Source organism: Mesoplodon densirostris, chromosome 5 (genome assembly GCF_025265405.1).
Source record: "Mesoplodon densirostris isolate mMesDen1 chromosome 5, mMesDen1 primary haplotype, whole genome shotgun sequence".
Taxonomy (NCBI): domain Eukaryota; kingdom Metazoa; phylum Chordata; class Mammalia; order Artiodactyla; family Ziphiidae; genus Mesoplodon; species Mesoplodon densirostris.
In genome coordinates this window covers 7,860,063-7,884,627 of record NC_082665.1, presented here as the reverse complement: position 1 = coordinate 7,884,627, position 24,565 = coordinate 7,860,063, and the positions used below count along the sequence as shown (strand labels likewise).

The following is a 24,565-nucleotide window of genomic DNA, read 5'->3' as shown; positions in this document are numbered from 1 at the left end:
ACCCTAGTTTTCTGTCTATAAAACTTAAATTATAATACTCAAGCTCTGATGGTGGATTAGAATTAAATGAGAAAACTTGTGCAAGTACTCTGAATGCTCCAAAACACCACACAACGTAGGGTGTAATATTGTTTGGTTATTATTGTACATACTGTGCTTTGTCAAAATCAAATAGTAGCCTGACAGAGCTTTGACTGCTAGATGACATTCTACATCAAAAGCTCACCAAGATGTTAAGGGCAGAAATACTAGGAAGAGGTATGCTTTACTCAATTTTAAATTAAAGGATAACATTTTCTTAAATGCAGGGTGGCCATAGAGTCTAGAAACAAGGTATTATTAGTTGATTATATTGTAATGCAATATCAATGAATCATCTATTATGTATATGTTGCCTATGTTTTTTGACTTAATAGCCTTCCATTGAAATGAAACCATAGAAGATAATGTTTACCATCTATGTAGGACATTTAATCTTCAACTACCCTTATGACTCTTCTGAATCACATAGAGTATCACTCAGGTCAAGGAAAGAAAGACTGTAAAGTAGTCAGACTCTTGGCAAGCTGTTTTGGAAATGACTATGAATATATATATATATATATATATATATATATATATATATATATATATATATATATTTTAATCTTGTATCACTTAGCTAAGCAAATGATTTCACATTATTTTGCTGAGTTAAAGTAGTTTTCTAATGGAATTTTTAGAGTCTCTTTCTCTGTCCACCAGTTCCCATATTTATAAACAGTTTCTGAACAACCCAAAGATACTGGCTTCAATCTAAATAAAAAAGCAAAGGGGAAAAAGTAAGAAACCTGAAATGTAAGAAAATGTAGCAAGGGAAAACATAAGAATGTTGCTTGGAGACTTCAAAACTTAGACTTTTAAATGAAGTCATAAATAATTTTTAAATTAGAGTATAATGAAAAACAGACATTTCAGAGCCCTAGTTTGGTTAAACCAGCAAGAGAAAATTGTGCTTAAGAAATAGATTGACCTTTTTAGAAACAGTAGCTGGATTTCTGTTAGGGAACATAAGATATTGAACTAAATCAATGGAACTGGAACTGGAGAACTAGGGAAAGAGCAAAAGAGAGGGACAGATGGAGGAAGGGAGTGGGTAAAGAGAGGTTTCCTTCTCCTGGACACAGAGTGTCTATGTATTGGACCAACCAGGCTAAAAGGCCATATTTTGAAGGGATGGAAAAGTAATGACCTGACATTACAGTGATTGCAAAGGTGTTAATCCAAAAGAGTAGAGTTTGCCCATGGGACATCCAAAGACATAAACAATTTTATCAGTTACATAAAGCTGACATAAATAGGTGCTCTTCCAGTTGGAAAGCATGTTGGGGTGGGTGGAAATGAGAATCTGAGGGTCTTGTCAGCCCTTGGAGAGGTCATGCTCCCAGCTGAGTCTGCCCTTTCCTCCAAACTGGAGTCAACTGTGGCAAACTGTAACCCTTTAGCCCAAAGTTCTTATCTGGCTAATGGATACTGCCATGCTTTTATGGGAAAGGGACTCAAATACACCATCAAACAGACCAAAATATCAAGTTGAGCGTGATCCTCATTCATTATGAGTATTGGTGCATTAAAATAGGCTTATTTATTTCCATAGCTCTGGATTTGCTAACAAAGTGACTGAGTGATTGGAGCCTGGATATGGTGGAAGAGAATGGGTAGAAATTGTAGGATCATCTTTGCTGAACTGTTAATGAAAAACACCATTCAATACTTGCTACTTAGAAAATTCAGTCTTAATGAGCTTTTTTTCAGTTCCAAATTTTAACAGTTGACACAAAATACACTGTTAAACTGTGTTATCAATAATTGTAGAAAAATAGACATGTTTGATAAGGACATTCTAATAAAAGGTTCTTCTGGAGCATCCTCATTTAAAGATTCAGAGGCTCACATTACAAAAATGAGATTTGGTTCTTGTTCCATCTCCAACCACATTGACACCAAAGACAGTGAGAAATAGAGAAAGACCTCATACCTGGGTGCCCCGTCACAGATACAGAACTGACGTGTGTGTCTGACCAAAGGGTTGTCAAGGCTCTTCATTCAGTTGTGCTCAAGGGCCCCCAACTGCTCTTCCAACCAGACAACAGGGTGTGTGTTGTCCTTTAAGCCTTAGTAATGGATTTACAAAGGCCCATTGAGTCTTTAGGAGCTAAATTAGCAGACTTTTTGCAGCCCCAGCTGATCTTGCTTTGTGCTACCATGCCTTGCCCTGCAACTCTGGTGATGCTGCAGGGATAGTGCCCCCAAGGCAAGAGGGCCCTTCCTAAGGCTACACTGAGGTAAGGCCACAGTACCTCCCCACAGCCTGGCAAGAAGTGTATGGGGCTCCCTCCTCCTCCTCAACTACAACCTCCTCTTTGGAGTGTGTGGAATGAATAAATGATTCAACAAATATTCAATGCAAAAAGTGAAATGTTGGCAAAAGGAAAGAGTTATGGCCAACAGTTTTGTTTTCCATACTGTCAGTGCCAAGAAGCAGTTGTCTTGATACAAGGTGTCAGAAGTGGGAGAAGAGAGACCCACCCCCCATGTCAAATTGAGGAGTTACTTTCCTTATCTCTGGGACATGCTTTTTAGTAGACAAGGTCCCCAAACTACAGTGTGAAGGCCTGTGCTATCTGGTCAGGGAAGGCCAGGGCAGCAGGGAGGGACAGCTAGTTTGAGCTCTTTGACCTCCATGGTGCAAAGCCTCAAACTGAGCACAGCTGTAGACGCTGAAAATGAACTTGGATCCAGTCAATGAATATTTATGATGGATGATTATGTTAGGGAACAAACAGTTTATAAATGCCAACTTAATGTGAAAGATCTGTTTCAGTGCAAAATCTCCACCTGCCCTTGAGGTTTTGTCTAAGATTCTCTTCCTTTTCTTATTTTTTCATTTGAATATTTTTTTGTTTTGAAAATTAGATTTTCAGAACAAAATACTATTCCTTCCTTCCCTCCTTCTCTCCTCTCCTTCTTTCCTTTCTTTCCTTCTTTCCTTCTTTTTATCTTTGCAGATTAAAATGAATTAAGGCTGTAGTTTTTTGTTTTCTTTGATTGGGAGACACTTTGGATTTGATTTCTAACCTGTGGCATACTCTAGAAAGATTTCTTAGACAGTCACCAAGATTGTTGATCTAATCTTTAAATATTGAACTCTGGAAATTTCATAATAATAAACTAATAATAATAATAATAATAATAATGATAAATACCAATGCAAGGAATGCTGATGGATAAGCCCCCCAGGTATAGGAATAGTGCCAGATGGAGTCAAGGTGTGTGGGATCAGTGATTACAATATACTTCGCCCATTACATGCCATTATGAATTTCATGACTTTAGACCCAAACCGTCTTTTACTAACTTAACCTGTCTCATTTTTTATCTGTGATTATAGAGTGAAAATAGTTGGAGAGTCAATGGTTTTGTAGAAGAAAAGTTTCTCAAACTGTGGTACTACAAAGGGTGAGAGCTAACTTGAAAAGCATAAACACATAACTCCCATCATTGGTGGGAATTCCCTGGTGGTCCAGTGGTTAGGAGTTGGCACTCTCACTGCTGGGACCCTAGGTTTGATCCCTGGTCAGGGAACTAAGATCCTATAAGCCACGAGGTGTGGCAGAAAACAAAAACAAAACAAAACCAAAAAACACACATCGTTGGTGACATGCCAGAGCATGTCCTCCTCCTGAAATTCTGCCCCAGGCTAGTCAGTGAGGTCTTGGTATTTAAAAAAGAGACCTCAATTTTGTAAACATTTCACAGTATATCAGCATACTGGTGGTGTGTTTTGCCATCTACTGAACCTCCAAACTTCTCCCAGACCTATGGCTTATTAGATTCAATTAAAGGGAACAGTGAGGTACCCAAATGGCTGCCAGTCTGGGACTCAGAGCAAAGGCCATGCACTAAAGGGCCAGCGGTCAATGGGACCAAAGAAATCCAGAAAACAGGACATCAGAAAAGAAATGCCTACTGTACTTTGGGAATCTTTTTTTTAAAAAATCTTATTTCTAAAGTTATATATCTAAACCTACATTAATTTTACATCTATGTACATTATTTAGAAGTTTTGTTCTACAGTACTTTTGTACATGCTGGGTTTTATTACTAACTGCAAAAGAAAATAATTACATAAGGCATACATATGTACAGTATTTTGTCATTACCTCACCTGGGTCCTATAACTGCAATGCCCCCAGAGGGCAAGCACCTCGCCCTGTAGATGAAATTTATTGAGATGTATAAAACTGAGGGCTCGACTCTGTGTCTCACTGCATGAATGAATAGGCACCTCATCATATCCCAGGTAAACTCTTTGATGCACTCTTTGAGTGATCTGGTATTGTACAACACATGCAGGTAAGTAGCAGAAATCTCTAGGACTTGGATGTGTCGTATTCAGGGAGGAGACCAGGCTCGGGTCACAAATGAGGGCACATGACACCTTAACCCAATCTGAATCTGCCTTGTCAATCTGAATAACTGAGAGGGCAGGTAGATATTTTACACCTTGAAGATTTGTTTTCTGGTAATGCCAAACTTCAGTATAAGGAAAGAACAAAGTAAGAGAGACAGAAAAGAAAGAGAATGAGAGACAAGGGAAGGTTGTGGGCGGAGAGGAGAAGGGGTGGCCCAGCCAGGGGACTAAACTTTGGATTCGTTCTCTAGATTCGCCACATCACCATTCCTCTCCGTCCGCTCCTCAGGGTTCTTTTCTTCCTCCTCAGTCTCCAGTTCTGCATGTTGGTTGAGTTTGCTGGAGACGGACCAGCTCAGGGGCAGCTCAGCCCTGCTGGCTAACTCGGCCAGCTCTTTGGCACTGAGAGATGGGGTGCTGGTCTCGTAGGTCTCGTGGAAGCTGTTGTAGTCGACTTCGTAGAACCCGTCCTCCAGCGTCAGGACAGGGGTGAACCGGTACCCCCAGAGGATCTCACTAGTGATGTAGGAGCTTCGAGCTTGGCACGTCATCCCTGCAGAGAGGAGAATGGAGGCTTTAGTGTGTTTGTCTGTGGGCTTTGCATCACCCAGGGGACTCAGGGAGACAGGCAGGACTGCTGCATGTGGTGTTGAGACTGTGACCCACATAGGCTGCTATAATAGGGAAGAACAGAATCTGACTCCATATTAAATCTGCTTCTTTTATTTTAACCTTGTATTCAATTACTTTTGCTACAAGTTAAGAATGTTGCCTATAGCCTGAAATATACAGGATAGCCCAGACTCAAAGTTCTGACCTTTAAAGGTATAACACTTTCCCATTTATATAGAGATAAAAAGTTGCAGAACAGAGGATAACATTTGTCTTGTTGGAGGTTTACAGGGGCATCATGACCTGACCTACATGGACAGCTGCAAGAACAAAGGATTCTGACACCAAGAAGTCTGCAACAACCAGCCACACCCCCTCCCCTTTTAGTATAAAAGAAGCCTGAATTCTAACTCAGGTAAGATGGTTCTTTGGGATGCGAGTCCACCATCTTCTCAGTCTGCTGGCCTTCTGAATAGAGTTGCTATTTCTTGCCTCAACGACTCATCTCTTGATTTACTGGCCTGCCGTGAGGCGAGCAGTACGAGTTTGGACTTGGTAACAGTGTCACAACTACAAGGAGGTGTCTTTCTTTTTGTAGACATGTGCTACCATGCAGGAGGGCATGTGGTGGAGACCCCAGGCTTCCACATGGAATCCCAGGGAGCAACGTGAAAGTTCTGGCTCACACCAGGCACTTTCAGGCACTTGCCTGTAAGGCCCGGCACACACACAGGAAAGCATGTGTGCACACGCACACAGGTGCACACTCATGTGGTTGTGCCTTGTCCACTTTTTACTTCAGGATCATCTGAGGTCATGACTCTGGTCTCACCCTGCTTTTAGAGGTTTTGCCTGAGCCCTGCTGGGATTTGAGTCTTGGTTTTGGCCACAGACTTACAATGAAATTTGACATTTTAAACTAAATTTATGCTGCCTTTCAGCTGGATGCCACAGATTTGTGTTACCCTCCCTTTGCCGTGACACAGAGGCAGCTACTGTGGTCCCCCAAATGAGGTTGGAAGGGATGCTGATCTGAATTTGTACTTTCCCCAGGACCAGTGGAGATGGTTGTTCAGATCGTGTGATAATATAATACTTTAAAGTCGCCCCCCATCTCACCCGCCCTTCCTGCTTATAGACAAGAAGACTTTTTCTAATTTGCACAAAAATGCCATGTGAGCTCCTGGCAGCCTAGGAGTCAGGGATAGCTTCCTTTTAAATATGAAAAGGCAGAACAAGGGAAATCCCACCCGTCTCCTTAGAAAAGGAAACTAGGCAACAGGCTTGGTGTAAAATACGGGGAATGCCATTGGTGCATTTTTTTTTTCTGAGGTCGAAGAATTCTCTTATGAAACTTCTCAGGAAATGGAAGCCTTCATTCAGCCATTCCTTCAGGGCTGACTTTCCATTAGCTCAGTAGGTCCAGTACCAAGGGCCCCCAGTGCTTTTAGGGGCCCATGAAAATATTCATCTTTATATAAAGTATATTACATATTACATAAGGTAGATTATATACTTTATATTATATTATATAATTATATAAAAGTATACTTAGAAAATTTTTAAATGGAATAAAGGGCCCGCAAAGGTAAAACCACGTAGGACTCACCATAGTCCTACTGCAGCCCTGTGTTCATTCATCCAGGGAAGCAGCCAGCCAGTCAGTCAGTATATTATTCCTTAGGACAGCCTATAAGATATATTAGGCAATTGCTTTATGCTGAATGCAGGTGTGGTAAGGAGAACAGGACACATGTAGGTTTTACACAGAAGGGTTCAGATCTACAAAATATTCCCACAGCAGTGCACCTGTTCCTCGTGGCTAGAAGAAGAAAGTTGGGGCCCAGGGACTGAAATGACTGACCCACTGCAGCTGGCAGAGTCTGAGCCCATACAGCCCTCACCCACATTCTGCTCTTCCTCTGAACCTCAAAACTGAATGCAACCCTTCCTCAGTGTTTCCCTGACTACCCAATTATTTGGTCCGCCCACCCCCATGCCTCTGAAACAAGTACAGCAGGGCTACTGGGCATTGTAAAGCAAAGAGCAACAGCATCCTGCTTTTATTTCTCAACGTTTCTCTTCTGAGTTATCAACTCTTTATCTGTGTTTGGGAGCAATGGGGGAAGACAGGGGATGACAGGGCTCTGTGGGCTCAGAGTGAGGCACAAACAGGAAGTCAAAAGGAAAAGGTGATAAAATAACGTTCAAACTTTTCTTCCCACTAAGGAAGCATATGTTGATTGTGACATGACTAGAAAACAGAGACAGGCAAATAAAATAAAATTCACCTAGATCTTGATTTCTGGCTATGTAAATGGCCAAAGGGAACTAGAAATTAAAAATACAAGTATTAAAATTAAAATCTATATGGAGGTTTAACATCCATTGGAATTGACTGAAGAGAGAATTAGAAACTTGGGATACAGGTATGAAGAAACAACACAGGATGCAGCCAAGAGGATGTCATTGGGACCGATGGAGAAAGGACCTCTGAAAACCCTCTCCTCCATGAAAGCAATGAGAAAGCTGGCAGAAACTGACAAAGCAAACCTTCTAGAACTCTGTAAATGAACTCCAGGAGTGTTTGCTCAAGAAAAATGGCTGAGTCACAGTAAGAACCCTGAGCTTTGGGAAATTTGAACTTTCCCCCTGCTCAGCTTCACGTTAGCCTTAAGAATCAACAGCCTGCAATCATGGTGCAAAAGAGCAGTCTAGCAACTACTGGAGGGGTCAGAACAGGATTGGAGCTCTTTCAAAGCCTCATGCTCAGAATTGTCAACATTTGAAGCTTCTAGCAGTTCCCTAGAAAATCCCATTTACAAGGCTTGTCTCTTTCTGACTTGGGACAGAGTTTGCCCAATGCAAATAACTTGTTCCCTTGGGCCGCTTGTCAAAAACAAACAGTGGTTAAACTTTGTACTGTCTCCCAGCCCAAATTCCTATGTTGTTCTAGCCCCCAGTACCTCAGATTGTGACTTATTTGAGAGAGGGTCTTTAAAGAGGTAATTAAGTTAAAATGAGGCCATTGGGAGGGGGTCCTAATCCAATATGACTGGTGTCATTATAAGAAGAGGAGATAAGTTACACAGACATGTGTAGAGGAAATACCATGTGAGGACATAGGGAGAAGATGGTCATCTCCATCTATAAGCCGAGGAGAGAGCAACCAACCCTGCCAACACCTTGATCTTGAACTTCCAGCCTCCAGAATTATGAGACAATAAATTCCTGTTTAAGCCACCCAAGTCTGTGGTACTTTGTTATGGCGGCCCTAGCAAAAGAATGTGCTTATTGAATTCCACGTGGATAGTAAAATAGCTTTTCATAGTACCCCTTTAATAGGATTAATTTATATAATCAAAAATGAAGAAGAGAGATTTAAACAAATGCTTGTGGCTGCTTTCCCAATTTTTATTCACATTTTTGTGTCCTAATCCATTTGAAAAGAGATGAAAAGAATATTAATATATTTGTCTAACAAGATCAAAAAGTATTTCTAGTGTAAGCTGATAATTTTCATTTTCTTCAGAAAGATTCCTGTCTTACATATTGACATTGGTCCCAGTCCATTCTTAGAAAAAAATGTGATTTTTACTGATGTTGAAAAAGTAACAAAATAAAACCAACTAAGGTGCAGCCGCCAAAATTACATCAGTGTGTGACAGTGGAGCCCTTGTGATTTTCGATGTCACTTAACTCACTGAAGTGTGACCTTGACTCTGAGACCAATTTTTCACGGATTGTGTTTCAGGCTTTGAAATGACTGTGAGCCGAGGATGCAGAATTTTCTTTGCTTAATAAAAAAGATTAAAAATGAAAAACATGAAAATATCCACAACACTAATAATGGAAAACAGGAATGATACATGTATGTTTACCATGCACATAAAAGTTTAGATACTACCTATCTATGTATGTACAGAAATATAAAGTAAAAGGAGACCTCCTGGTCGTCAGAAAAAAAAAAAAGATTCAATCAGTGTGTATGCAAGTTGTGTTTGTTTTTCATATCAGAAAGATCATTACGGTGTCCTGACGTAGGTTTTTTTTTAAAATTAATTAAGTAATTATTGGCTGCATTGGGTCTTTGTTGCTGTGCGCAGGTCTTCTCTTGTTGCGGCGAGTGGGGGTTACTCTTTGTTACGGTGCGTGTGCTTCTCATTGCAGTGGCTTCTCTTACTGTGGAGCACGGGATCTAGGCACGTGGGCTTCAGAAGCTGTGGCACGAGGGCTCAGTAGCTGTGGCTCGCGGGCTCTAGAGCGCAGGATCAGTAGTTGTGGCGCAGGGACTTAACTGCTCCACGGTATGTGGGATTTTCCCAGACCAGGGCTCAAACCCGTGTCCCCTGCACTGGCAGGTGGATTCTTAACTACTGCGCCACCAAGGAAGCCACTGAGGTAGGTTTTTGAAGTAATCTCTGGAAAAAGAGAAGCTCCTTTTGTAGAGATGAATAAAACCTGAGAAATCTGATCTCCAATTTCAGATCACAGCCTTTACTCTGAGCGTGCTGGCTGTCTTGCCATTTGCATTTATATTTTTATGCCTGTATTTGTGTTATTTGCTTTATCTTGAATGCCCTTCCCCCGGTGGACTCCTGCTCATCTTTCAAGAGCTGATTTATTATCTCCTTTCTAAAGCCCTCTGTGACAGACCCCACTTAAGTTGGAGCTAAGAGCCCACGGCTATCAGGACATTTCAGTGACAATCCATCACAGCCTTCTCACAGCCTTTGCAGCTCATGCGAAGTGTCTGGTTTCCTTGTTGGACTGTGGATGCCTCAAAGTTCATTTATCTTCTTTATATCCATATTCCTAGCATTTAGCATAGCGCTTCAACATTGGAGGTTCCCCCCAAATACCTGTTGTTAAGTGAAGAGAATGGACCGAAGGAACTATAGAGAAATGTTGACTGGAAATGTCTGACATGTATTATTAAATTAAAAGATGGCTTGTGGTCATTAGAAAAGAAAGTGGGAGATTTCTGTTTCTACGTCATGTCAGATTACCTAGGAAGGACTCTCAGCTAAAATACAAACTAGACACTGGAAAGTTACAAACTCCCTAATTTTAATCAAAAATAAGTTCAATAACAAGTAAGGGATGGGACTTCTGGGCTTGGTGAAGATGGAGTCAGTGCAGCGTTTGTCTCCCGTTGCTTACAATGAAGACTTCTAGGCAAAACACAAAATGCAACAACCTGCAGACTCTGAAAAGTTACCACTAGTGGGAAGATTGGGGAGAGGTACCAAAGCTTGAAGAATGACTTGTTTGGAGGTAAATTTCTTGGTTTGTTTTTTTCTCTCTTTTATCATCTGGCTTTAACCTGAGAGTGGTCCCTATGCAGAACTGGGCTGTGGTGTTGCAACAAAATCTCAGAGAGAAACCCTATCTTTCTGGCCAAAGGACCAGGACAAGGTGCCCCTCTGGGCTGGAGAATGGGGGTGGGGAGCCCTCATTAATTTCTGTGTCTCTGCACCCAACCCTCAGTGCTCCGTAGTCCGGAGCTGGGAGAAAATCTTTCTGGCCAGAGGACTGGGAAAAGAGGTCTCTGTGGACCAAAGAGTTTGTGGCTGCATTTTCCTCTCTTCTCACTGCCTTACTCTGAGAATGAACTCTGAGCCTGTGAAACCGGGCAGTAGTGTGGGTGGCCAACACGTGGAGAGAAATCCTGTCTTTATAGACAGAGATGAGGGGGTCTGGGAGCTGAAAAGGGTGGGGAATCTCACAGAGGACAAAACTGAAGAAGAGTATCCCCTAATTCTGTGTATGAATAGATGCAAATCATGAATAAAAAGAAACGATGAATGAAAAGAAACTACTATGTGTTTCATAACATATAATCATACTTTGAAACGACTTCAACAAAGAAACTCTAATGGGAGTTCAATAATACTTAGAACTGAATGATACTGAAATGTAGAATGTCAAGATTGTGGGCTACATGGAAAGTAAGAGACATGTATAGACCTAAATGCTTATATTAGAAAAGAAGAAGGTCTGTGCAGAATATCCAACTTAAGAAATTAGTAAAAGAACAACAGGATGAATCCATGGAAAATAGGCAATAAACATCAGTGTATAAATGAATAAATTAGAAAACATAATATTGAAAAAGCAAGTTGTATAGAATATATAAAATGATACTATTTGTATAAAGCTAAAAGTAAGCATAAGTAATATATCATTCAGGGGCACATCCAAAATTATTTTTTTTAAGAAATTAAGGGAATGATAAAAATAAGTAGTTACATTAGGGTGGAGAAGGAATACAGAAGTAGATATAGCAGTAATGTTTTAGCTCTTAAATCGAACAGTCAAATTGGAAGTGTTTTCTTATACCCTGTAATGTAATACATGACATGCATTATTGTGTACTTACCAAGTGCTATACTTTAAAAGATTGCTAATTCCATTTGTTGTTGCAGTATTAGCCTGCTTATCTTTTGTGCAAAGGCTCCTCTTGTTCTGTGTTTTCAGAACTGTTTTTTTCTTTTTTTAATTGAAGTATAGTTATTTACAATGTTTCAGGTGTACAGAAAAGTGGTTCAGTTATACATACATACATACATATATATATATATATATATATATATATATATATATATATATATATATACTTTTTCAGATTCTTTTCCATTATGGTTTATTATAAGATATTTAATATAGTTCCCTGTGCTATGCAGTAGGTCTTTGTTGTTTATACAAACTTATTTTTTTATGTAAAGAATTGGAAACAATAAAAAAGAATTGTGACATAATCTAATCTATATAATTCTGCTTTGTACTATTATTTAAATGTTTCCAAACATCTGTTGGCTCAAAATAGCTATAATGTCTTTTCTTAAAGTTACCCTGTGATCAGAACTGTTAACCACTCATTTATTTGGGTCATATTTATTCAATGGAATCCATGTGCTAGGTACTGAGTTCCCAGCCTCAGGGAACTTACAGTCCATCTTTTCATTCCTATAGAAGCTCAGAATCAGGAATTCTGACTGAGACTTCCAGAAATGGGGACCCTTGCCTACGTCCCCTAATGACCAAGGGTTCATGATAACTGACATCCAACTGGGTGCCTGGGGTCTTTGGAATGTATGGTGGGGGCAGGGGAAGGAGGGAGGCTCAGTGCACCTGGGGCGTAAACTCCATCCATGATCTCCTTGGCTCCGTGATCCAGTTAGTGGGGTTAAACAGAAATACATGATTGGGTTTCTCACCCTTCAACTAGTTTTTCGTGCATTTTTATTTCCTCGACAGTGAGTCAGAAACTGGGTCTCTGTAGAGTAGGATACTGTCTCCTTAGCCTCCTTGACTGCTTTCTGTACAAATAACCACAGGAAATTCCACAACTGAGAGTCAGCTTAGAGGTGGGCAAGACAAACTCAGGGAGGAGGACGTGGCATGTGAGACCTGTGCTATGAATGATAGTCCCCGTTTCTTCTCATTCCTCATTATCACATCATTGTCATCTTCATAGAATATTCCCAAGTAGTCCAAGTAGTTACTGTGAGCTTGGGCTTCCCTAAGCCCTTTACCTTGTCTATTTCATTTAATCCTTATAACAACCCCATGAGCAGGTGCTATTATTCTATCCCTGTTCTACAGATGAGGAAACTGAGGTGTGGAGACCACTCATGTCACATCCCTGGGGAATCTGGCCTCACAATCTTGAAAGAAACAGGTGGACACTGACATTGCAAGACAGCATTGAGGCCAGTGGGGTTAGAGGAGGAATGGCCTGTTGGTGTGTTCGTGGGTCAGGCATGCCTTTGACTTTGTGCTTGAGGAGCCTGCTTGATTTCCATAGCAGTGTTGTCTGGTCTAAGTTATTTCCCCAAAGCCCAAAGGCACGCGCGTGCGTGCGCGTGTGTGTGTGACTTAAAAAAAATTATTGCACTTCGTAATTTCTCCACTGAGAGCTTCTCTGGTTAATCTTCCAAGAGTTTAACTCACTTGGAAGTGAATAGAAACAGCCCATCTTTTTGGTGGTGTTTCATTCCTTGAGTAAGACTACGTTAGAATAAAGAGTGGTGAAGGAGGGACTGCTTGTCATTGGTGGTGAACAAAAAGCCCAGGAAGCCAGGAAACCAGACTGAGGCCCAGTTGAGGGATCTAACAGGCACTGAGCAAACACAGGTCAGACCCTGCAACATGGAGATTTAACAGGCAAAGCCTTATTTTTAGATTCACGGTGACAAATATGACTGGAGATATTTTGTGCAGAATACCAATATGATGAAAGCCATCCTCAAGAGAGAGCCCTCTGGATAAAGCTGGAGGTATGCACTCAGTAGATAGAAAATGCATCAAAATTGCCTGGAGAATGTGATTCCAATAAAATAAGATGGAATAAACCACCCTCACCACATTGGAATTCTGTAAAATTAATCTATATTGCCAATATTCAGAAACAAAGAATTGACTGCAGGCGTTTTGTCTTTTTATTTCAAATACCAGGCTACATGATGTAATGTTTTCCTTTACTCTTTGTTCTCATTCTCAATAAAAACTGCACTGAATTAGTGCAGTAATAAAGTGTTCTGCACTAATGTTTATAAGTCTTTGTGAGGGAGAACGATCTCGGTGATTTACCAAGCCCAGTGTCAAAAAGAAGCAGTATAGAGTAATCTCTGCCATAATGTCATAGTGAATTTAATTCATTACGCTCAGCCAACTGCTGATCATTTAAACAACAACAAGCCCTGTCTTATGCTCAGGTTAAGAATACCTTCAATAAACACTTGTACTTCTTCTGTTACTGAAATTTTGAATGGCCAGTGAGGTTCACCTCTAGCTACACAAAAAAATATGGAAAAGTGTATTTTTTTAAATGTTTAAAAAAGGCATTCTACATGTGTACTCCCAATTGTACTCTCACCAGAGTAACTGATAAATTCATAAATCAAGTATTGAATTAAGTAATAAACATTATTTATTAAGTGTTTATTGTATGCCTGGCACCAAATTCTTTATGTGCATCAACCAACCAACAACATCTTACAACAGCTCTCATAGGTGGATGATGCTACGATATCTATTTAACATATAAGCAAACTAAGACAAAGAGAGGTTAAGTAAATTTTCTGGGTCACACAGTTTTATGGACTGAATTGTGTGCCTCGAAAATTCCTATATTGAACCCTAACCCCCTCATGTGACTGTATTTGGAAATAGGAACTTTAGGGAGGGAATTAAGGTTAAATAAAGTCACCTAATCCAGTAGGACCATTGTCCTTGTAGAGGAAGAGGTACTAGAGAGCTTCCTCTCTTTCCATGTGCCACGTGAGGACATAGCCAGAAGGTGGCTGTCTACAAGCCAAGAAGAGAGGCCCTACCGGAAACCAGCGCTGATGGTGCCTTGCTTTTGGACTTCTAGCCTCCAGAATGGTGAGAAAATAATTTCTGTTGGTTAAGCCACCCAGTCTGTGGTATTTTGCTATGACAGCCCTAACAGACTAATACCAGTAACAGTGGAACTAGGGTTCTAATTTAGGGAGCCTGTCTCTAGAGCCTATGTCCTCAACTGCCACACTATTATATTTATTTTTGAAAACAGGGATCATGTGTTCATTGTGACCTTTATAACTCCTATAAGTGCCTTGTATTTACAAAATAAAATGGAGAGTAGATGAATCAACATGGCCCGAGGGATGTTGCCACTGGGTGTTGTAACTTGACTGCCAAATAATACCTGCTCACCATTTGTCATTCCCACCAGCTCTCCTAAGCCTGTCCATTCTTACCTTGTCTTCCATACAAATGTACTTACTCTCTACTCAATCTGGAGCAGTGGCTACCAGCTTCAGAATGTTGCTTGGAGACACTAAACTACCTTGATTCTTTTTGAAAGAAATCATGAGATAGCCTCAAATCAAATCATAAACTGCAGGATTCTTCTTCAACCTCTCCCATTCTATATTTTTTTCTCTCTTCTCCAACAGTTCTGGGTTCCCAAAAATCTATACATTTATCATTGGCTCTATCCTATGAGCACACAAAGCAGCTTTGGAATTATCACACCTATAAGTCTACTGAAGAATTGTTTGTACAAGACTCAGACCTCACAGGAGAGGACCAGATATGCTTCTAGTTGAAACAGGAAAGCCCCTGTGACTTTACAAGAAAGCCCCAGTACGTACCAGTAAATAGTGAACCAAAGACTGCCAAATGCACTTGAAAGCCCATTAGAACACTTCCCTGCTTCCAAAAATTCTGTAATAGAACACTCACCAATCAAAGACTATCTTAACACTTCCTCCTTTTACTCTGTAAGTCCTGTGAGTTTCTACCGAAGGCAAGAGATAGTAGCAAACTATCTCATATGATCTGAATAAACAACCTTTTGTTAATAGTACAGGTGCTCTGTGTACTTTTGAAACCATCATCCACAAACCTATGAGGTAAAATTAAAAACTGAAATTCTTTTAAATCTTAGACTATTCCCACTGAGGTAGTGCAATCCAAGTACTGAGTTCCAAAGTTATTGGATTCATCCTTTTTTCTATGTGGCCTTGTTATCTGTTTTATATCTAGTTAGGTTCATTTGTTTCTAATTGTATTTCCTTTTAGGATTTGCTTTTGTCGTCCTTTTTTTTTTAAAGAAATTTTAAACCACTTAAATAGTTCAAAAATTAAGTCAGCATAAAAAGATATATTCAGAAAAGTCTCATTCCCACCTCTTTCTATCCCGTTTCTGCCCACCTCCTATACGTGGCCATTTTCATTTGCTTCTGCTTTACCCTGTGTTTCCTTTTGTAAAATGCAAACTTAGATGCACACACATTCTTATTTCTCATTTTGACCCTGCAGAGGGAATATAGTTCAGGACAGGAAGCTTATGATGATTTTCTTTTGTGAAAGCAATTTGAAATCTCTGGATGTGCTCATTTCCTTTTATCATAGAATCCATAGGCTTCTCAATGATGCAGTGGAGCTGAACAGTGGGAGCTGGAAGCAGACAGGCTCAGGTTTGAATCTGGGCTTCCCAGAGCCACAGTGTGGCCTAGGTAGGCTACTTAGCTTCTCTTATTCCTCATCTGTCATAGCTGGGAAAATAATGACCAGAGTAGAGAAACGATGACGGCATCTACAAGAAATTTCGCAGGTGAAAGCCTTGACGTAAGGGCTCTCTTTAAGGACATCACTGGCAATTCTCTTAGTTCCATTCCTTCCCTTGGTCAAGCATAAAACTGACCTTTCTTGTAGAATTAGCAGCATTGATCAATAGCATTTTTTCCCTTACATCAAGTGTTTGGTTGCTTGTTGATTTTTTTCAAAAGGAATAAAAACCATTCAGAGAAAGATCTGGAGACAGACATCATGTTTCATCTTCCTGTTGATGTCAGTGTTTACTTTATGCCTTATTATTCTTTGAACATTTCAAAATACCCTTTGATGCCTGATATTTGAAGATTCACTCGTCTCTTCATTGTTCCCCATTATTCTGCATTTTCCAGGCAGTGGTTCTTAACTTTTTTTGGTCAAGGACCCTTTTGGGAATCTTATGAAATTCATGGATCCTCTCTTCTTAAAATATGCAAACATACAACTGTTTGCAAAGGCTCAAGGGCTCAGGAACTCGCTGAAATTTGTGGGATCCTAGGTTCAAACAAAACAAAGAGAAGCAAAAACAAAAGAACAAAACAATTCTGCTTTAGGAGAAGGTGTGTGCGTGCATGTGAGGAGGAAGAGGTTTATGGGAAAATAGAGAAGAAAGGGTTTAGTTAAACTGCAACTGGGTTATAGGCAGGTCATGTGCTTTCTCAGTGGCCAGTGCTCACCCTACCAGAATCTTCCTCACTAAATTGCAATTGTCAATATTTATTCCTACATTTTCAAGTCTGGGGATGGGAGTGCCTGTGGGCAGGAGCTCTGTCTTGGCCACTACTTTATCTCTGTCCCCTGCTACAGTGTTTGGCAACAGTGTTTGATAATATGCCCAGTAAGTATTTGTTAATGGCTAAATGAATAAAAGGGCCCAGGTGATAATAATTCATTTATTTATTCATCGTATAATATTTATTGAGGACCTACTATGTGTCTGACATTTTGACGAATTCTGGGCATCAGAAGATGACATGGTCCCTGGGTTCATCGGATTTATAGTCTTCTAAGAATGGAATAAACATCTAAATGAATGTAAAATTATAACTGTAATAAATGCAATGAAGGAAAGGTAGATTCTTCTATAAAACATAAGAAGGAAATCACACTTGGGTTGGCGTGGGAATTAGTGAAACCGTGCCTGAGGATGTGGCATTTGGGTTAAGACTTTAAGGATGAGCAACGGAATGAGTGAGGTAGGGGTAAGTGGACTATATCAAGGAAGCATTTCTGGCAGAAGGAGGCTCTGTTGGAGGAGGGTCCCTGAGATGTCCAAGAAACTGAAAGACTAGTGTGCTTGGGGTAGGGGTGAGGGGAACTAAATAAAATATTGCTCTGCCTACAGAGGGAAAAATGACTTGGAGGAGGGCAAAGTGTATGTGGGGAGAAGAGTGAGGAAGCTACTTCAAAAGGACAAAGAAGAAATTATGGTTATCAGAAGCAGAAGAGAACCAGTGGAGATGGGAGACTAAGGTGGACTGAAGATGTATTTAGGAGGCCAAAGGGATAGACCTCTGTAATGAATTATTCATGGGGGTGAGTTAGAAGGAAGAGCCAAGAATGGTGCCCAGATTTCTGGCTCAGGCAATGGGATGGATGGTGGTGCCACTGGGAATCTTGAGTGCAGGAAAATTACATGTTTGGTGTTGGGAATGTTAATTTTATTGTGACGTTGAGATATTCAAGAATTTTGAATAGGTCCTTGGGATAACCAAGTCTCAGATCCACAGAAGAGGTCTGGATTAGGTATATACTTGGGATGTCAGTGACATGTGGATGGAATTGAAGCCTGGGGGCAGATGAACTTGCCCAGGGAAGGGTTTGTGATGAGAAAAACTGAGGATGAGACTATTGTGAAAATTTAACATTTGAAGGTGGAGAAGGATGAGCTTGCCCAGCATGTTGAGAGAGAGAGAGGGTGGCTAGAGAGAAAGGAAGAAAGAGAGAACAGTGGAGGGTGGCACAGCCACGGGAGAGGAGTGTTCAAGAAAGGCAGGTGGTTAACAGTGCCAAGAACCGATGAGAGAAAATGGCCCCAAACTGAAAAGTATACATTGGATTTCAGAGACGGTGGTCCGTATCAACTTAGTGAGAGCTGATGGGTAAAGGAGTCAGTGAAGTGGTTTGAGAAGTGGGTTTGGGGTGAGGAAATGGGGTGAGTGAATTTAGGAAAGTTTTTCAAGAGCCTATGAAGATGAGGAGAGAAGGCAATAGTTAGCAAGGGACATGGGACTGAGTGAGTTTTTAAAGACGTGGGACACCTGCCCACGTTCAAATACTGATGCAAAAGACTCTGGTTGAGTGGGAGAGGCTCCATCTAACGTAGGAGAAGATGTAATCAGTAGCTTATGGTTCTGGAGAGACGGGTAAAGCTAGGAAATCAAGGTGGCGGAAGGAAGCTCTGTCCTTACAGACCGTGGGTATTGGTCCAGGTAGATTTGTGATACGGGGCAGAGTTGAGCGAATTTCTGTCTGAAAGTGCCTATTTTCTTATTGAAGTAGGAGGTGGGTGGGGGAAGATTTGAAATTTTCTGCGGAGAGTGGGACAGCGGATTGATCAGAGAAACAAAGAAGGATTAAGACAGGAGGATAATCATGAACTTGCAATGAATACTTATTGCTTATATTCCTTCTTCCTAAAGGTCCTCAGAGTTTTATTAGGTGCACCCCCTCCACTATAGCCCATGAACTTTGGGGTCCCACTTGGCTTAAGCTTGTTGATACATTTCATTTTCTTGGCCACGGTCATTGGCTCCAGAAGGCATATGATGTTCCTTCAGTGGTTCGTTCAGGATGAATTTCAAACCATTGCATAAAGTGATGGTCAGAAGTAAGCTGTCCTCATGATCATGAACCAGGGCACATACAGCCCTGCTGGCTGCTGGTGGCCATATTGGGGCTGTGAAAGCAGAAAGATAGGAAAAGATGACTGGGAGCAGACACCTTATCTGTCCATGGACTTCGCACTTGTGAGAGGCAACAGACCCCCTAAGTGTTCTAGCCTGGTTGTCAACAGCATCCTAAAACAATCTGTCTGACCCTGGCACCAGTTTGCCCTGATGTGTGTTAACCTTCTCTAGCCAGACTGCTGGGGTTAACACATGGGTCCATTGATCTGCCAACTAGACCAAAACCAAATGAAGACTAATGTATTCATTTGTTCAGTAAAAATGTATTGAGTACCTTCAAAGTGCCATATATATTCTGTGCTTGGTGATGGTTCAGTGATGACCTTGACCTCATAGAGCTGACCTTCCAGTGGAGGGCTGCAATAGGGCCAATGACCCAGCACCACTGATGATAAATTCTCATCAAATTTCAGTAAATGAATGAATGAGTGAATGCGTTTCTCATTATCACTACGACAGTTCAGGGTGATTGGCCATATTCTCCTGAATGGCATATTGCCTTAAAGCATCCCCCAAACTTCAATTCCCCTTCAAAGCTGTTCTTGATGTTCATTTCTATCTACTTTTTCTCATCAAAAAATATGAATTTTAAAGGGGTGGGCAAGGAGACGGTGAGAATTTTCTCTGGGTCTAGACCTACATAGAGATGCTATCAAATGTGCTAAGCAATAAACCGGTCCTGATGCTGACGTCCAAAGCGCACACACATACACACACCCACTCACTCTGGGGCCCGCCCTACGCTGCTGCCAGACACTCCCCTGTCAGTGCTTGTCCCACACTGGCCACCAGCCTTTCAGTTTTCACTGTGCTCTCTGTTGGTCGGGGAAGCATCACTTTAGAGCCGATTCCTGCAGTGGGGCTTTTCTTGGAGGGACCCATGGACATGCAGAGGGGAAATCTTTTGGAATGTTTGTGGATGCAGTTTTGTTCCTGATGATCCCAGGTTATTCCTGGCTGTCCTGTGTCTTCCCACTCATGGCGTGAATGCGTTTCACGGCTTCGTGGGGTGGGTGGAGAGGGGCCAGCTCTCAGCTTTGACACACTATAAATTACACTTTGAGTCCAAAGTTGCACCAGTGGCCTGGACAGCAGGGCTTTCATTGACAAGAGCAAAACGTTGTGGAGAGAAAATAAAAAGGACTTGGGAGTTCCAGAAGCCACAGCTATGAGAATTGAAGTCTTCCTGTGCCATTCAGGAAATTGAGACCAGCTGGGGAGAGAGGGGGGACCGGGTGGAGGTGTTGGGGATGTGACTAGTGTTTGCACACTGCCCGGGTTTCCAGGAAGTGGCTCAGGACCCCCTGCCTTGGGCCTGACCTTGGGAAGAGGCCAAGACAAAAGGCCCTAAAGAGTTTGGAGTGGAATCGGAGATCGTCAGGACTCAGTGCCTTTTCCGTGGTCCTGGAAGATTTCAGATGTCATGGAGCAGCCTGGGGTCGGCCCAGCTTCTGAGAGGCTGGCTGCCAGCACCGACAGGGGAGTGTCTGGTAGCAGCATGGGGCGGGCCCCAGAGTGAGTGGGTGTGTGTATGTGTGTGCATGTGAGGGCACTGTGCATGTTTGCGTGTATGTGGGTGCCTTTTGCCCTTGTGCAAGCTCCCCTCGTGTGTGTGCAAGTGCGTGTGTTCCAGAGTGTGTACGCGGGAGTGCCTGTGTGTGTTCCCACATCGCTCCACCGAGAGGGTGGAGCCACTGGCAGGCCCAGTGGGGAGAGTCGCCCAGAAACTTCTACCCATGAGCCTCGGCACCTGCATCTGACACAGGGACACCATGGGATACCCTCGAAGACCTTGGGGGGAGCAGCAAGGAGACAGGATGTACTTAAGCTAGACCCCTCTATCCCTCGTGCCAAAATGATGTATAACCCACCCCAATTCAGAGCGATCCTAGGGTGGCCTAGGGGGACATCTCGAACGACAGTTTAGATCTGAGTTAACCCCATTTAAAGTTGGAAGTGAGGGAATTCCCTGGCAGTCCAGTGGTTAGGACACTGTGCTTTCACTGCCGAGGGCACAGGTTCGATCCCTGGTCGGGGAACTAAGATCCCACAAGCCACATAGTGTGGCCAAAAAAAAAAAAAAAAAAAAAAGTTGGAAGTGATTGTTACCTTTTAATTCCCAAATTTAAGATTTCTTTTTTCTAGGAGGAAACAAAAAGGGAGCTTAAGAGAAGAGTTAATTTCAGTCACAGAGAAAGTCAGTTCTGTCTCTACTTATCTGAGTGTTGTCTATAAAATTATAAACTCCCCTTGAACAAGTTTTTAAAAGTTGGCTTAAAATCTTTAGAACTCTTTCTCAAATAAGACATAAAATGACATTTATGACTAAAATGCCTTTGTCTTGGAGGGGAAAATCAGAGTCTGTGAGCCTGAGGATGCCCTCTGATGAGTTTACAAAACTTGGGAAAACTTATGTGATCCTGTTACTCTTTGTAGAGTTCAACATAAACATCCTATTTCAACTGACTTTAAGATTCTAGTAAAACCAGTTTTGAGTTTGATAATTAGAACAATATAGACATTTGGGCGTGGGGCTCAGTTTTTTCCAAAGACTTAGGATCTTTTTGATGGGTACAGATGTACAGATGGACCATTTCTATGGCTCTGTGGGCTCCTGCCCTGTACATTGATTCATCGGTGTTAAAAGCATGTACTGTGGTTTTGAGAAGACTAAAACTTACATGAACTACTGCCTACATTGTTTTTGTGGCAATTGAGAGTTAAAAATGTTGAGGGAAACTCTAGATGATGACCTCATCCCACCTATCTAGCTTTTTATAAAACCCCAAACTCAGGTGAAACAGCGGGCAGGCAACAGATGGGTGATCATGCCCTGCAAAAATCAGTTACATGATTGTGGAGCTCCTACTATGTGCAGGCTCATGGGATTGGCTCTGTAGCTAGCCATGCCGGTCCTCTTGGCCATCACGGCCTTCTTCTGGGGCTTCGGGGTCCTCTGTCTACACTCTCTCCCTGGATGATCTCATTCACTCATGTGATTTCATGTGCTGCTGGCTTTCAAACCTCCAGCCTGACCCTCATGCCTGATCTCTAGACCTAGACATTCACCTGCCCACTGGGCATCTCCCCTCCAATGTCTCATTAAATGCTCCTGATGGAACACGTGCAGCCACTTTCCCTCCAAGCCTGCTCCTCATCCCAGGTTTCTGATTCCAGGTACCATTACCACCAGCCCGACAGAATTCTCTCCTCCCCCACAGCATCCACTCCCTGAACGCATCTGGTTGATTCTGCCTCTGAAATATGGCTGGGATCTCTGCTGTTCCCTCCCCTCCTGGCCACCACCGTGACCCGTATCATCTCCAGCAGCAACTCCTGCCTTCAGCCTTTCTGCTCTCCTCTCTTTTCTCCTCCTGCCACCAGAGTGACCTTGGAACAAAGCAGACCTGATTGTATCTGTGCCTGGCTTAGAGCCTTTCAGTGACTCCCTATCTGCTCCTCGAATAAAACCCCCAATCCTTACAGCTTTCTCTCCGGGTCTCTGCTCCCACTACCTGAAGTCCATCCTCCTCTCACCTGGATGGCTTGAGACCTTCCTTGGGGGCCATACTGTCTTCTCCAGGGGGTCTTTCCTAACCCCTGCACTGAGTTAGGCCTCCCTGTCACTCTCACCCATCACACCCGCCTGTTCCCTTTGTCTCTCACTGCAATTCTTGATGAAATGTCTGTATTCCCTGATAGAACATAAACGCTGTTTTATGTTTCTGGAACCGTGCCCAGAGTGGGACATGGTAAGTGCCCAATAAAGACCTGGGGAACTGAAGAAATGAGAGGAAATGACAAAGCATAACCAGCATTTCTTTCACTGATAACCTTTACAATAGCACAAATCCGGTTGGAGAGGGAACGCCTTTACCTGGGAAAAAGATAATGGGTAGTTAGAGGCTGCCTGTGATCAAACCTAAATGAGCAGCCCAGGGAGTGTTTCCAAGTTTAAAGGCTGAGGGATTCTCTCTGGGTTGGGGCCGGCTGGGAAGGCTCTGGACCAGGATGCCTTTAGCGGGGCCCTGAAGACTGGGCAGGACGGGGCTTCAGGTTAGCAGATCCCCTGTGCCTTGAAGTTTCCATCCGTCACTTGCAAACAAGCTCTGGGCTAAGGTGCTACCATGGAGAACTAGACACTTCAACAAAGGCTCGATTTGACATCTTGTGGATACCGTTGGCATCCCAGTGGGTGACCTAGGTCTCTAGACCACCCCTTGCCACAGATTTGCACCTGGGCAGTTGTGTAGAAAGCTGAAAGTGAAGAGAAGAGTCTCGGCAAAGGTGACACAGTTACCAGAGAAAAAGAACATCAACTGATTTGCATTTGATTTGGCCAAGAATACGAAGCCAGTAACACCTATCAAAACAACTTTTAGTTCTCCAACCTGAGGTTTGTCTCTGCCTGTAAGAGGCATGTGTACAGCCCTCGATTTTTTTTAGGGATGATTTACGTGTGGGAAGGGAACAGAATGGGGTGACCCCTCCTCCTGATTTTCCTTTAGGTCTATGAATCTGTCTTATCTCTCAGAAGTGTACAAAAACTGGAGACCCTTCACTGAAAATTAAGTATTGCTTAAGCCTGGCCTAGACATAGTTCACTTTTATTGCCTTTTCATAATTGTTTATGTTTTCATTAATTTTACATCTTGGGAGCTACGTTTGATCAATTTGCAGAGATACAGTTTCTGTGTCTCGGAGGACCCATTTGTACTCTGCCTTGTTAATAGCCTGTCAGAAGGAAATGGCTTGAGAAAGACAAATACTGTATGATCTCACTTATATTTGAAAAAAAAAAAGCCATCAAACTCAGAGAAAAAGAGATCAGATTTGTGGTTACCAGAGGTGGGAGGGGTGGGGAAGGGAAACTGGAGGATGGTCCAAAGGTACCAACTTCCAGTTATAAGAGAAATAAGTCCTAGGGATGTAATGTACAACATGATGACCATAGTTAATGCCACCGTATGGTATATTTCAAACTTGTTAAGCGAACAGATCCTGAGAGCTCATCACAAAGAAAAAACATTTTCATCTCTTTTTTTGGGTATCTGTATGAGATGATGGATGTTAACTAGTAGTGATATTAGTGGTAGTCATAGTGTATTGTGATAGTCATTTCACAATACATGTAAGTCAAATCATTAGGCTGTACACCTTAAACTTACACAGTGCTGTGTGTCAATAGTATCTCAATAAAATTGAAGAAAAAAAAGGAAATGCTTTGAGCATATTTTAAATTCTTCTTAAAGTTAAGGGCATACCTGCAAAACAATAGCCAAACTTCCTGCCATCTCTCCTTTCCTCAAAATCATTTTCTGGACGATTCGAAGGTGCCCTTCCCCTAGGGGGAGGGAAAGTGATGGGCAAGGGAAAAAGCAGCAAGTGTGGGAAACACCGACTGCAAGAAAGCCAGTGTTTTTCTTTTGAAAAAATGAACAAACAAACAAACAAAAAACCCCAGTAAAACCAGACCCTAAAGGAT

The 24,565-nt window shown here is 42.0% G+C and overlaps 1 protein-coding gene across 1 annotated transcript in view; it reads right to left on the bottom strand.

Moving 5' to 3' along the window:
- Positions 1-4,680: 4,680 nt before the first annotated feature.
- The window catches only part of KCNJ6 (potassium inwardly rectifying channel subfamily J member 6), a 129,018-nt gene continuing 109,133 nt past the window's right edge, over positions 4,681-24,565 (bottom strand). Inside the window, exon 3 of the mRNA XM_060098769.1 lies at positions 4,681-5,006. Coding sequence (XP_059954752.1) covers positions 4,681-5,006 — 326 coding nt within the window. The remainder of the gene's footprint in view (positions 5,007-24,565) is intronic.